Raw genomic sequence first — 14,638 nt, 5'->3', positions numbered from 1 at the left:
CGGAGTCGGATCGGAGTAGACTCCGGATTTTTGCCAACATTACCCATTACTACTCTCGACATTGTACTCGCTTTGTTATTCCAGTTTTTTCTAGACTTCTTCGAATTAATCGTCACTCCAATTCTGACTTAGTTTTATACTTTATACACTTCCTGAGCGGCGGTCGGCAAACTTTACGATCGAGAAGCCAAATTCTACAAAAATGTTTGTAGAGTTTCACGTGAAGAGCCAAATTGTTAAACCAGGAGCTAAAATATGTGAAAGTTTTATGAAATATACGAACTGTTTAGAGTCGCCGTATTTTGTCGATCGCTGACCTAGAGTTATCGACACACTCTGCAGCAAAGGGTAACCAGGCTAGAAGACCAAATTTAAACCTGTAATTAATAGACTAAATTATGGAATAAAACAGAACTCAACTACTGCAACAAATACTAGTATTGTATTATTTATTATATTTATTACAATAACACTTGTAACGCTCGTTCCTTCGAATGCAAACAGTGGCATTTGCTTCCTAACTCTCCGCTTTCCGCTTCTTCCCACCCACCAGCTTGTCGAACATCTTCTCCACCTTGGCATCGTTCTTGATCGCCACCTTCCACCGGGCCGGATTGCGCTTGTACAGATCGACCAGCAGCCGCTTGTTCACCTTCGCGCTCCACGGTTTGCCGTTCAGCCGTTCGCACTGTTCGGCCAGCTCGCGCACAATGTTTTCCCGCTGCGCCGGATTGCCCGCCTCGTACATGATCTCGACCACGCGCGACCCATGCACGGAAAGCGTAAGCTGCGCGTACTGGCCCTCGAGATGGCGGACCAGCTTTTCGCGTGACTTTTCTCCCACGAACCGCCCGGTCACGAATGCATTCGCGACGAACGAGCCCGCCGGTTCGCTCAGTATCTCCGCCAGCCGATCGTTCGGCATTTCGAGCAGCGCGGTGACGAACTTGATCGGTTTGTTAAAGTCCAGTATGGCCTGCAGAATGAGTGAGCCGTGCAGGTGGATTTTGGGCGCCGTCGAGGGCGTTACATTGGCCGGGAGAAGGTGCAGGACGGCGTTGATCATTTTGGTCGGTGCCACCTCGACGCAGTGCAGTGCGTCGAGAAGATTTTTCACAAACTTTCCCTGCTGGCAGGCGAGCCGGGCGCAGGCTTTGGCCAGCGCTAGCACCACGCCGGTGTGGCCGGTCTGCAGCAGATCCTCCATGCTGTCCTCGAGCTCGGCAAAAACCATATCCATCATGTCCTTGTCGGTGGTGTGATCGATCAGCTTCTGTATGGCGAAATTGCACGCCCTCGACAGGGCCAGCTGCTTCACGTGACCGCGGAACAGTTTGGAGAATAGTTTATCCTTCAGAAAGGCGGCCGGTGCAACCACGATGCAAACCTCGAGCAATCGGATGGAACTATCGCTCTGGAACGCTTTCGGTAGGTCCGATTTTTCTTCCTGCTTGACCGTTGCCTCCCCGTTGTCCTTTTCCTCCTTTTTTACCTTTTTCGTGTAAAACGCTTCCTTGAACAGTTTGGCAATGAGTTGCTCGAGCTGAAACGCATCGTCCGTGCTGGCGAGAGCTCGCAGCAAATCCTGCAGTATCGTTGCGGTCTGCTCCATCCCTATCAGGTCGGCAAACTGGGGCCAAGCCATCAGCTGTACGTTAAACTCGTGCAGCAGCTTGTGCCACTGTTCCGGCACGGTCAACGGTTTCGCGTCGTTCGTCGCCTTCTTCTCGGTAATGCCACCGAGATTCAGTACACACTGCCGTATCACGTACCCGGCCGTCGCTTCCCACACAAACTCCTCCAGATTGTTGATCAAATACTTGGCCATCCGCTCCACGTACTGGCGACACGTTTGCCGATGCTCGTCCGCGTACTGTTCCTTCAAGCAGTACTCGTAGCACGGCCAAACGCTTCTATCGCCCCGTTCCGCCGCACCGCCCGCTTTCTGCTTTTTTGCACTCTGTTCTTCCCCCTCTCCATCCTCCTCCCCCTGCTGATCGGTCTGCAGTGGCGCAACCGCTCGCAGCAGCGCAACGTACAGCGTGCGCTGCAGCACGTGGGACGCGAACTTGTCGCAGCAAAAGACGCGAAAGTTTTGCGCGAACGTTTCCAGCAGCCCGGCGAACGTTTCCTCGTCGGTGTAGGCGAGCAGATCCTCCATGATGCGGCTGCCCACCTGATTCGAGGCGGTCCGTATCTCCTTGCCCTTCAGCTGACCGAGCACATTGTTCGCTATCAGCTGCCGCTCCTCGGTGTCCTTTTCCTTCGTCATGGTTTCGAGTATCGCGACCAGATAGTTGTACTCGGTCTGCTCCAGCTCGGCCCCGCGGCCGAAGCTTTCCCGCTTGCCGAAGCTTTTCGCGTTCTTCAGGAACTTGTTTCGCTTCTGCTTTTTGGCACGGTTTTTGTAGTGATTTTTGCCCCGCTCGGTCGGTGGTGGTGCGGTGGATGAGCCTTCGGCGGCTTCCTTTTTGAGTTCGGCCATTACTGGAGAGGATGGCCTAAAACGGGACGAGGATTAGTACACTTTTCTGCAAGGAGTGGAAAACGTGCAGGACTGAACGAAAAACACGCAATGTTTTGAAGCGGCTTCGGAATCACATGCGGTAGGGAAAACATAAACAGAGCTGTCAAAATTCAAACTGACATTTCACAGTGGTTTGCTCTGCTGGTTCAAAATGCGCTCGTTGCTGCCGACAGAATGTTATAAAATGTCTAAATTGTCGTGTTTTATGTTAAACATAATGTTTTAAATATTAATGAAAAAAATTTCACAATCGTATTTTCACGTTTTAGCACTATTTCTAAGCTGACAATGTGTTTCTTTCAAACTCACTTTTCGCTTCATTCGGCCAAGGCTTGCCAAACGTCAGCTCCTTAGGAAAGATAAACATCAAAACACCGAGTACGCGCAAGTCTTGTTTTCCCTGTTGCACCAAATAATCGAACGACGGCCGGAAATTCAATTAATAATTCCTTATCGTGACTCTCCCTTTCTGGCCAGACAGTCCAGCACCCCGTCGAGGAAGAGATTAAGAAAGCGCTCCCAGCAGCGCCACCAGAAATGGTCTACAAGTGAAGCAAAGCGACGCAAACCTTCCGTTGGTGTTGGGTGTGCTGAACACGATGAACACCCTGCGGGAATGGTCCCCGCTGGTGGACCTGGTCAACAGGATCCCGTCCTCCGTCCAGCGCGGTCTGCTCTTTCACGACGTGTCCATCACGTGCGTCGACCTGGTGGAGGAGTTCATCGCCCTCGGCACGAACGTGGGGCTGGTGTTTTGGTACGACCGGAAGAGCGGTGCGATCGAGCGGCTAGCAACGGACAGCGGCTCGCAGGAGCTCACCTGCGTGCGGATCGCCTCGACCGTCGAGTTCATGGTGGCGGCCGGTTGCCGTGCCGGGCAGGTGAACATATTCCAGATCCCGAAAACGCCACCGCCCGACGTCTGTGCCGAGCTGCTGCTGAAGGCGAAACCGATCGAGCGGTACACGGTGCGGGGGCTGCATCGGGCCGCCGTCTGTGAGCTGGTGTGGTCCAAGAACGGGATGCGCCTGTTCTCCGGCGACGCGGGCGGTGCGGTCGTGCTGACGGAGATCGGGTACGCTTCCAAGACGTGCCAGTCGCGCGAAATCATCAACGAGCGGTACGAAATCGTGCAGATGGATCTGCACCGCGGCAAGCTGCTCGTGTCGAGCTCGTTCCGCACGGTCATCTGCAGCCCGGAGGAGGAGCAGGACGAGGATGGGCACGGTGGCCAGCGGTGGCGGGTGGCCCAGGTCGGCAAGAAGGATCGGAAGATGCTGGCCCCGTTCGGGGCGGTGTTTGCCACGGTGCACGGCAGGCAGCAGATCGTGTCGACGCGGTCCGGCTTTCGGCTGTGGCTGGCCGACGACGGGGGCAACGTGGCGCAGACGCTCATCTTCAAGGAGCTGATGCGGGCGCCGTGCGCCGAGATCGGGCTGCTGAATCCGAGCCGCAACCCGATCCGCATACCGACCACCTTCGGCAAGCTGTACCCGTTCGAGGGCAAGCGGATGGTGTCGGTCGCGAATGGGGCGCTGTTCGTGCTCGATCTCGAACGGATGGCGGTGGTCGGGTCGCTGACCCGGCTCCGCCACATCCTGGACGTGGCGGTCGATCGGAACGAAATACTCATACTGGAGAGTGCCCGGTCGGTGGTGCGGATCGGCACCCTGCCGGACAGCAGCCAGTCGACGATTGTGCTGAAGAACCTGGAGCTGTTCGTTAGCGCGGAGTCGCAGATCGTGCAGGCGGACGAGTGCTGCGAGGAGGAGACGCCGGCCGAGATGGTTGTGCGGAACGGTGAGTCGCCCGGCAGCTCGCTGCCCGGTGACGAGCGGGTCGAGCTGGACGGCGGTGGGGCCGGCGGTGACGATGCGCGACTCATCGAGGGACACATGCGAAAGCTGGAGCTGTTCGACACGCTGAACGAGCTGAAGTACGACGAGTCGATACTGTTCAAGAGTGGGCGCAGTCGGCGCCGGCACCGCTCGAAGGTGAACCCGATCGTGGAGATTGGCCAGATCCCGAAGGAGATCGAACCGGACGGTGGGGAACCATCGTCCGGCAGCTAAGGGCAGAAGCGCTTGGAGGGAGAACGTTTTGTGTTTTGGAAATTACGCTTATCTGAAGCTAAATGAAGCGCATCGGTGCTTTTAGTGGGGAGTTGGCTCTCTCTTTAGTTTCGGCGCCTCATCATGACACACGAAAGGAAAAAGGCTTATTAGAAAGCTAGAGCGGATGGAAACGTTTAAAGTCACATTCCTCTTGACCAAGGGCCTTTTAGCTGTTGTTTATTTTTAATTTTAACGAATAGAATTAGGTGCACACAACGTCACATTGCAAGCTCTTAATAACGCGCACGCGATCACCTCGGCTACCACCGGCACGGCATTTTGTGATTGTTAGTCGCTTTTTTTTTTAAATCGTAATTTCGCGTTTGTTGTTTTTTATTTCCCTACCCGGTCGACTGTGCTGAAACAGAACAGATTGCTACTTGTGATTGTATATTCCAGCGAAAGGAAGAATAAAATATTTTTGTTATACTGTGTTGTAAGCCAGTTTCGTGTTGTTTCCCATACTCGTTTGATTACCGACACATTGAGAAACAATTAATAAATCGTGAAAAGGATTGAGAAGTGTTTGCAAAATAATAAAAAATAATCCTGTGACATGATAAATCATAAAAAGAAATTAAATAAAATAAAAAATGATACAAAATTTAAAACACAATAATACGATCAAGTTAATACACAACACCACACAAAACACATGTAATCACAAGGTTCGATTTTTTGTTTCAATTTTTATTTCAATTACCTCCAACGAAGGAGGAGGACATACACACACACGCACACGACGCCGCTATCCTCACACCCATGCGGCCCGTGGTGTGCTGCCGCCACGTGGTTTTCTTTTAAATTTGCATTTCTTCGCTTCCGCGCTGCTGCTGCTGCTGCTGCTGCTGCTTGTGTAAGTGTTCGCTACTACTTTCATTCTCTTGCCAATTAATTCTTACTACTCGTCCCCATTCACATTCCACTGCTGCTGCTGCTATGTTATTTTCGCCCCTTTTTGTTCTTGTGTTCGATCGATCTGTTAATTAATAATTATTATTAATCAATAGATTCGTCTACATGTATTTTTATATATATAATAATTTTTATATATATTCCGTTTATCAGATTGTGTGTGTGTGTGTGTGTGTGTGTGTTGTATGCATTGGTTTTCTTTTTCTTTTCTTCTTGTTTCATGCAGCGGCACTCTGCTTCCCGACGGCAAAACTGTTCACAATCGATCGCCAGCCATCGCGCCATGGCGACCGGAGTTTAAAACGTGTATTGCGCGACGGACGCCACGTGGTCATCTCAGTAGGCTGTTGTGTGTTTATAGTAGTGCTCGCTTTTTATTGAATGTTTTCTCATTTTTAGCTGTTTGCTGTTTGTTTGTTTTTTACTGTGAGAAAGAAATTTTGGAGGTTTTACTTGTTGCGCTGCTCTGTCTGTTGCCTGTTTCTTCTTGGTTGTTTGTGTATGAATTGTTTGTTTTTCTGTTTCTCTTTGTATTTTGTTTACCCACTCCTTGTTGTTACTCTTTCTCTTTCTTCCGTTGTTTTTTTTTATTGTTGCTGCTTTAGTTTGTTCGCTAATAATGCAGTTCCTTTAATTGTTTGTTTTGTTTTGTTGTTTCTTTATTATTATAATAATGATTTCCCTCCCTTGCCAAGAGGGGGGAGCGCGGGCGAACCAAATAGTGTCTTCGCGCACATTCCCTCTCCCGCGTGTTCCGCCGTTGCTCTTCCTGCTCAATTACACTGCCTGCTCCATCCTTCCTCTGCCTTCCATTTGCTGCTGCTCTCACACAAAATTGCAAATGCCATTTGTTTGTTTTCTTCTCCTAGTTATTGGACATTCGTGTCAGTGGGGGAGGTGTAAATGAAGGAACCAAAATGACAGAAAAACGGAAATTGATGTTTCCTTTGCGAGAGTTGTTTTAAAAAATGCCCTAAGTTAGATGTTGTATTAGTAATAGAAGAAGTAGAGGATGCGGCCAACCCTTCCACTCGTGCCTCGGAAAGGTTGCAAATCAGTGTTTGAAACACACAGCTGTGCCTGCGCTGGAGATGGATTATGAGGCATTGAAACTGGTGGAAGAGGAGGGAGGGGTCTTTTCTTTTAAATGGAACTAATTTTAACACCCCTGACCCTCCATGCACGCGCGCGAGCAAAAATGAATAACAAAAACAGATAAATATTTATCGTGCAAAAGATGCGGTTTTTCAGTATCTTTTTTCTTCCCCTCGTTTTCTTCTTCTCCCCTGTATTTTCCTTCTATAGTTTTCCCCCTTGCTGTTTTGCGTGTTGTGGCGCGCGCTGCTCGCGCTCATCAAGGATAAACTAAAATGGATTAAAAATATTATTACCTAACCCTACACAGAGACACACACACACACACACAGTTGCAGGGATCCGTGGCGGCTTATTAGCGCCGCCGCTGCCAGACAAGCCGTTTTCATCCCCCGAAACACACAAGTGTTGATACGATGATAGAAGATGGAGGAGAGGGTGGGAGAGGTGGCATGGTGGTCTTAATATGGTTGTTTAATGAAGTTTTTTTTCTTCTTTTCTTGTGTTGCATAATCCGCTTAAATATTGGAGATTTGTGTGTGATTCTTGAGGACCGTTGCTCCAATTTCTTTTCAAACGTGCTACCATTGGCCTCTTCCTTGTGTGTGTGTGTATTTTCGCCTTATTCTTTCTCTTTTCCCGGTTTTCTTATGAGTGGGTGTGTGTGTGTGTGTGTGTGGTTATTGTTCTTTTGCTTTATTCATTGCGGTACTATCTTCTTCCACCTTGCTTGCTTGTTCCTCTTACATCTTAGCTGAACCCTTTCCTTTCCTTCCGCTTCGACTGGCCCGATGGACAGTTCTTTTATGTGTATCCTTATAATCCACAATCTAGCCCCCCCCCCCCACCACCCTCTGCATCTAGGAGATTTCAAGCGTTTCCTTTGCACAATTATTTCCTTTCCACAAAACACTACACGATGGTAATAGAGAAAAACTGCACAAACGAACACGATAGACGCACCGTGCCACGAGAATCGCCATTGTGATCATCTGCAAACGGGACATTGTAACAGAGTGGTCGAATGTATGTTAAAGGGGAAGAACATTCCGGCGAAAGGTGCAAATAAAGAAAATATGAAAACAAGAAGAAAAAAATTGAAAACCCCGGAAAATCTAACACGATTGTGACCGAAAACTTCCAACTGTAAGAAGGACAATACGATTCGCTTACTAAACACAGCTTCATTGCTCTGTACAATTGGAATACAATCACCATGCTATAATTCTTACAAGAATTTGCGCAATCAATTCAATTCAATCCATTCTCGGGTTTCCCCTGGCGCACTATTTTCTGTTGAAAAACGCGGCGTTTTTTTAAAGCAAATCCTCGACCAATATAATTATAACAGGATATTCATCATCCGGCTCTACGTTTTGTTTAAAATTTTCCTATTTTTACCCATAAATTAGTTTTGAAGATGGAGCTTGCTTAACGCTTTCAATGCAAGTATTGATGTTTAGACACAAAATGGGGCAAGAAATGCGGGTTTGTTTTGTTCCTTCTGCCCGCGATCATGAACAAACGCATGGGGGGTCAGCAAATTAGAAAATGGGTGGAGCGGAAAGGGTGAGAGAGAGAGAGAGAGTTGAGAGATGATTCCAAGACAGCTTGTTTTACATTAACGTACCTCGCGTGTATGTGTGTGTGTGTGTATTAATTACTTTCATCATCTTCCATATCCATAGATCCTCCGGCCCGCCGTCCGTCTCGGCGTCTTCGTTCTATTTTTCTACGTGGATTATTTTATTTTTGTTGTTTCCGTTCTTTTCTTTTTTTTCTTTTGCGCTCTCCCTACGTATTTCTATCTGCTACTACTTTTGCTTCTGCTGCTGCTGTTACTCGATTTTCCGCTCTATGTGTGTGTGTGTGTGAGTGGTGTGCATGCGTATAACACGTGTTCGCCGCCTGCTATGTATCGTGAATGTTCCCAGCGCAACGCGCACAAGATGCCTAGAACACACTTTTCACTATCGATCGCGCCGAGATATCGTGTGGAAAAAGCGAGAAGGAGAGGGGATGGGGATGCACTGCGTCTAGTGGATCCGTTTGTTTTCATATTTGTTTCTAAAGCACGTGTGATGATTTCATGACACGCCTTTCAAAAACACTTTCTTCTCACACGGCAGGGAAAAAAACATTATTCAACACACACACAGCTACATTCCATCCATGGATGGATGCGCGAATAAATCAATGTGTGATTTTACAAAAAAAAAACTATCAACAAAACTCTACCGAACGACGCATACAGCATCCTAAATATGATGCGTGTTCTGCTAGGACAGTTCACGAAACACTTTTCCGCGATTGTATCTTCCCCCCTGGGGGATCTGGCTTCCGCTTTTGCATCTCTAACACTCGCACGCACGCACGCACACACACACACACGAACACGCTTTCCGCTTGATGTAAGAGGGGGAGGGGATGGATGATGATGGTGGTATTAGTAGCAAGGGGATGGTTGCTTAGTTGCTTGGTTGATCCTATATCGAGAGGGTGGCGGCTGGCTCAAACTATCTTTTCGATATAGTCTCGGCGGCTTGCGGTTCAGTTGTCGATGCCCTTCGCCGAGCTCTTCACTGTGGGGTATCAAAAAAAAAAAAAGAAAAAAAAAACGACGCCAACAAATACAGGTGTGGTTAGTAATTGTGTTGAGAATAGTGATGCGTTTTAGTGTCTCGTTTGGCAGCAGATACATTACGTTTTTGGAACGATGAAGATGACGTCGGTATTGTTTTTGGAGCGTGTTTGGAGGATGATTCGTGGGATGTTGTAACGGGACAATTATTCACATACGTCATGCGGCATCACACGCACACAAAACACGGAGTTGTTTTTAGATACCACAAAACACATAGGGAAGAGAAGAGAAATTTCGTTTAGCACAGTAAACAAAAACAATCGGCTGGCGGAGCGGCCATGCCATTCAAGTAACCAATTTTGCACACAAATTCTCACACAAAGCTGTATCTTCGATCAGTGATCGACGAATTATCTAGAAAAATACGGTAATCGGTTGGGACGGAAAACGCCTGTACACGCACTATTGTATGGACATGGATACGTAAATATTTAATTGAACGAAAGCATGAGGAAACAAAATTATAAGAAACTATATACTAGGTGAATATTTCAGTGCTTGCAGTTTATTGAACATTTTGGTTTCAATCAACAAAGACAAGCAACGCGGATATGATAATGTATAAAAGGAAGAAAATATAATTAATAGAACAAATCGCAAGTAATAATGAAAAAGATTGCAACAATTAATAATTGCAATTGATGTATAATCATCAAGCATGTATCTTGATTGTTTTCAGATAAACAAGATATCCGAGTAAACGTGATTGTCTCCAAAATGTATGCCGAAATGATTCATTTTCAATGAAATTACTAGAAGTAGAATTCTCTTATAGGATCGTCTTAATAATCTGCGTTAGCAAACTTGCAAGCGGAATTCCAGTAGGACTTTTTGGTTGGAGAAAAATTGTGCAATGGTATGGAAAAAAACGACCCGACAAAAGAAAAACTGATGCCATCGCACTCAGAGGAGGAGCACGATACACGAATGCGGAGAGAGAGAGAGAGAACAGTTTTGCATTAAAAATTGGTTATTAGTTTAACTTTGGATTTGTGTAAGTCACCACGGTGCCATTTACCCCTCGAAGCGGTGCCTTAAAGTTCGCTGCCGCCTGCAGTTGGATTTGATACGCTAAGGAGTGAATCTTAAAACCGTAGAGACTGTGGGCGAAAGTGAAAAAGCGATCGGAGCGATCGAAGCACGGTATTAGTAAAACGGGCGACACAGTAATATGGAGCGCAAGTATGCAGTGCACCCCAACCCGACAGGCACACGTACCGTGGTATGAATTGATTTGCGGGACGCTTAGGACGGTACTCTGGGTGTACCATGAACAGCATGTGCGGGAATCCAGTTCCGAAGTATGCGCCATCGGTATGATGATGTCTAGAGGACTTTGGTGTGTAAACGTCGATGCATTTGGGACAGTAGGACTTTACCATCGCCTCACCGGGCACATCCGACAGACCTGTGTAGTATGGAAGTGAGGTTTTTGTTTTGTAATTGTTATTTCTCTGCTCCGTTAATTGCGGAGAGACGGCACTACACACACACACACATACCTAGCGGAAGCATTGGTTGACTTTCACAGTAAACGCGTGGGCAGTGCCCAAAGTCTCCACTTTGATATTTTTCTATCATTTGAGCTATGCCACGGTTGGTGAGAATGTATCTAGCGTGTATCAAACCGTACAGCATCTCCGCCGCCTGCTCGATCAGATCCGACTGGTTGGGATTATCGTCAATTTCATCCTCTGCGGAAAAGAACGGGGGAAAAGAAAACGAAACAGACGGAGTGTTAGAATTGTGTTCCGCAGCTCGAGAAAAATAAATAATTAAATACTTTCTGTTGTGCAGCTATCAACACGGATTAGTCGGTTTGAATTGATTTTAAATTGTTATTTGATTGGGTACTTTATCAGCGACAACCGAGAGATGAGAGAGAGAGAGAGAGATAATAAAAAATGATTTACATTTTTCTTATACTTTTAACATTAATTCAATATATTGAATGTTGAAAAAAGGCACAACAATCATTCTTAGTAAAATCTTTGTTTAGTTTGTAATTAAGGAGCTTATACCCATCGCTTCAAAGAAATTAAAATAAATATGTAGACACAATGGCATAAATAAGAGCAGCTATTGCCTTTGGAATTCAAAATAAACAAATTACTTCAGCAATTGGCAGGGAAGGAAGTATGAAATGTTCTATGCCACTATGACGACTAACTAACCATGCCGTTTCGTTGAGGAGAAAATGCAATAAATGTCTTACAATACAACAATGTTTCAACAGGTAAAGTTTGAGTTTACTTCGAATATATGAAGGCACATCTAATCTTATTCGAAGGCACATATCTTCGAATCTTATTCGAAGGCACATATTCCTAAAGTCATTCGAATAAGATTGCAAAGTTCAAACATTTTTGATTTAAAATTTGATTTCCCATTAGAACGATTCGCATTATTCTAAAGCCTTCAACTTCAAGAAAAGCCTTAACAACAAACATGAATTTCATAACATCATCCCCTTAGACACGAAAAGAACGAAGACGCATTTCTATTGGCCACGAACATATCAACTAAACTGGACGAAATGCATCTGGCCTTTGAGTCCACCCCACGATCGTACCCCCCCCCCCCCCTCTCTGCCAGAGTTGAAGTTTCACAAACTGCTGGACGATAATGAACTTGTGCATCAATTGCTTTAATTAGATTAGAAATTTGCGCCCCACCGTGCAAGCGGGCGCGCTGTGTCAGAGCGTGTGCTTTTGTGCATCGATCGCGCTCGGTGGTCTTGCATAATCCACCCCCCCCCCCCCCACATTGCAAATATAGACTCATCGATGAAAACATCGTCGTCACGGAGAAGAAATGTGGCAAGAAAGTCAACAGTCTCGACCGGGAAAAGCCAATTCCAAAACAAAAACACAAATGGCAGATGGTGTGTGGTGCAGTGGCCGTTTGCATTCACGTCTCCATCAAACACAGTGATGAGAGCAAAACCGGCGCTCGCTCTGTATGTGTGCGTGATCGTGCCGCGATAGACATGGCAGGACCATCATCATGAGTCATCGCTAACTCGCTTGCTGTACGATCGTAGCGGTTACACTTAATGGCGCGTTCTAATCATTCGCCCGTATCGGGAATGAATGATCATTGATAGGGATCGTGGGGTTGTTCCCTCCAACTCTCCCATCCCATGGGCAAATGAAACTGGCCCCTATCTGTCCCTCTTATCCTCTCTCCCTCTCTCTCTACATCAAACGATTCTTCCTAAAAGCAAACAACACATTAAAGGCAACAGGGTGGCTTGACCATGCTCTATACTTACCGGGCTCGAGGTCCAGAATCATATCCAGCGCATGGCGGTAGTTCGGTACCTGTTCGTTGAGTCCGGTCAGGTTAAATTTGTCCTGTATGTAATCCTCGTCCACCTAAAAACCCGAGATCGAGTGAGAAAGAAAGAAAGAGGGAGAGAAAGCGAAAGATTGAGTTAGAGGGAAAGTGCCAAGAATGAAAGTGGCCTTCTGTAAACCAGCAAAATGGCAAGGCAGTGAGGCCAAAGGTGCCTGCTTTGTCCGCCCACCGCTAAAAGGGGTCGGGACGGTGTGTTATATTTACCTCACAGAAGAATTCATTACCGCGCAGTCCGCAAAACCAAGAAATCCATGATACCTCCTCAGAGCTACTCATTTTCCTGAAATGAAGCAAACGGATGGGGTGAAAACGTTGAAGGTGAAAATGAAACTAAGACAGCGCAAAAATCCTCTCCAAATCGGCGCCGGGTCGCGGTGGTGGTGCTGTTAGTTTTCGGTTCGTGATTGATTATTAAATGTGCGGCGAGACCTCGAGGAAACTACGTGAAGCATCTACTCCCGTTGATCGCTCGCGAAAGAAGAAATCGCCATTTGCGTAGGGTCCTCTTTCTTTTCGCTCTTGCAACACCTTCTTCGACCAGCGAAAGGAAAGGAGAAAAAAGGCCCCCATTTCCTTCGCCCACCTCCCCGAGAAGGCTAGGAGTAGTAGGCATGGCAGGCATCGGAATGTTGCTAGGGTAAGCAACAAAAATGATGAAAAAAACACACACACCGAGCTAAAATCCATACCGTACCCCCGCGCTTTCCCCTGTGCCAAGAGAACACAACCCTTTCCTGCCCTACGTCCCCACGGGGGGGTGCTGCTGCGCCCTTGTGTTTCCAGACTTGCAGAACTCCCGCACACACATTCACGCACAATTCCACACACACACACACACGCATACAATCAAACTTACACGGCACCCTGTTTCCAATTCCTCACAACTGTGCGATTTCACCGACTTCCGGGTGTTGAGGGAGCGAGGGATGGGAGGGGGTGAGTGCGAGGCGACCGGATCGTACACGTTCGTGTTTCGCGCTGTGTCCTTCCGCTTTTCCGCACCGAAAGTTCGATTCGATACCCAATTTGCTGCGGCACAGCGAAAACGCGTGCAGCTCTGACTTTAACACACTCGCTCCTACACACACGCATACACCGCACACACCGTACGTACACACACACACACACGCACACGGTACAAGGAGAGCAGCAGCAGACGAGCGAAAAAATGACGGTGACACGATGACGGAGGAAAGCCGCTCGTACTGCACTGCACACACTTGTGACCGGTTTTTCCGACCCCGGGCGCAATCTTTCACGCCCAAATCGTACACGGGCGGGCGGGGCACGGTACGGGCAACAAACGGGACGGCCAGTTGCACCGTTTCGGGGTGAAAATCGGCACGAAAATTTACCTTTTAATCCCTTGGCAAGCCACGCTTAATTTTTTCAGCCACTGTGGTTACAGCTGTCGGGTCATGCGGTTTGACGCGTGCGGTGCGCTTTTGGCATATGATTTCACGGCACGGGTTCACTGTGCGCGAGCTGAAGGGGTGGCGTTTAGCAGCACTGCGGACCACACACCGGCACAAGTTGAACGGCATGTTGAACGGTGGGTTTGGGTTTTTGCGCGAAGGGAATGTGTTCGTGCTGTAGCAACGAGGTGTTTCATTTAGATTGTCATAAATTCAAATTTATTCCAAAATTAATGCTACAATAGATGCAATATGAAATAGTCAGATTTTCTTTAACACAATTGTTTCCCAAACAATCTTGGGAATAACAAAAACCCAAGCAACAAAATCTACTTGCATATTCGTACAGTCTTTCCCAGAGTACAGGCCGAGGGACATTGTCCGTACTCGCTAGTGTAATTTTTGTAAAGGCCAGGCTACAATGATCGTACTCACTGGTGTAATTTCGATTTTCACTAGCGTACCTAGCGGCGGTTGGTGGAAGCATTTTGCCTAACCGCAAGACTCCACACAGCATAACACGGAGCGCAACATAACAACTGACAGCTGTCAAACGCTTCAGAAAACG

General features: G+C 47.3%; 3 protein-coding genes across 11 annotated transcripts; 1 reads left to right on the top strand and 2 right to left on the bottom strand.

Moving 5' to 3' along the window:
- Window positions 1–422: 422 nt before the first annotated feature.
- LOC1278253 (nucleolar protein 9) lies at window positions 423–2,618 on the bottom strand. Its single transcript, XM_061658400.1, has one exon. It carries the CDS (start codon window positions 2,483–2,485, stop codon window positions 518–520), a length of 1,968 nt encoding a protein of 655 aa, XP_061514384.1. The 5' UTR covers window positions 2,486–2,618; the 3' UTR covers window positions 423–517.
- Window positions 2,619–2,774: 156 nt separating this feature from the next.
- On the top strand, window positions 2,775–5,085 carry LOC3291332 (WD repeat-containing protein CG11141). The gene is made up of 2 exons (XM_554779.4): window positions 2,775–2,905; window positions 3,005–5,085. The coding sequence occupies exon 2, from the start codon at window positions 3,127–3,129 to the stop codon at window positions 4,597–4,599; it is 1,473 nt and encodes a 490-aa protein (XP_554779.4). The 5' UTR covers window positions 2,775–2,905; window positions 3,005–3,126; the 3' UTR covers window positions 4,600–5,085.
- A 3,293-nt stretch (window positions 5,086–8,378) lies between these two features.
- LOC1278254 (casein kinase II subunit beta) lies at window positions 8,379–14,163 on the bottom strand. 9 transcript variants are annotated; one of them, XM_061659298.1, is made up of 7 exons: window positions 14,011–14,163; window positions 12,860–12,935; window positions 12,570–12,672; window positions 10,798–10,989; window positions 10,514–10,703; window positions 10,299–10,395; window positions 8,379–9,228 (listed from the first exon to the last, which is right to left on the bottom strand). In XM_061659298.1, the coding sequence occupies exons 2-7, from the start codon at window positions 12,929–12,931 to the stop codon at window positions 9,202–9,204; spliced, it is 681 nt and encodes a 226-aa protein (XP_061515282.1). In that variant the 5' UTR covers window positions 12,932–12,935; window positions 14,011–14,163; the 3' UTR covers window positions 8,379–9,201. The 9 variants fall into 9 exon arrangements, with proteins under 9 accessions (XP_061515282.1, XP_061515287.1, XP_061515284.1 ...); XM_061659303.1 differs by having other exon boundaries at window positions 8,379–9,233; window positions 10,314–10,395; window positions 14,011–14,162; XM_061659300.1 differs by having other exon boundaries at window positions 10,314–10,395; window positions 14,011–14,162.
- Window positions 14,164–14,638: the final 475 nt, after the last annotated feature.

Source organism: Anopheles gambiae, chromosome 3 (assembly GCF_943734735.2).
Source record: "Anopheles gambiae chromosome 3, idAnoGambNW_F1_1, whole genome shotgun sequence".
NCBI lineage: Eukaryota > Metazoa > Arthropoda > Insecta > Diptera > Culicidae > Anopheles > Anopheles gambiae.
Note: the sequence above shows the minus strand (reverse complement) of the source record. Positions and strands in the feature narration are given on the sequence as shown.

Coding starts and splice junctions, on each gene's coding strand:
- LOC1278253 (XM_061658400.1), bottom strand. CDS start 2,485: ATGGCCGAACTCAAAAAGGAAGCCGCCGAAGGCTCATCCACCGCACCA.
- LOC3291332 (XM_554779.4), top strand. CDS start 3,127: ATGAACACCCTGCGGGAATGGTCCCCGCTGGTGGACCTGGTCAACAGG.
- LOC1278254 (XM_061659295.1), bottom strand. CDS start 12,931: ATGAGTAGCTCTGAGGAGGTATCATGGATTTCTTGGTTTTGCGGACTG. Junction 12,673..12,859: donor GTAATGAATTCTTCTGTGAG/GTAAATATAACA, acceptor TCGGGTTTTTAG/GTGGACGAGGATTACATACA. Junction 10,990..12,569: donor GATTCTGGACCTCGAGCCCG/GTAAGTATAGAG, acceptor TCTTTTCCGCAG/AGGATGAAATTGACGATAAT.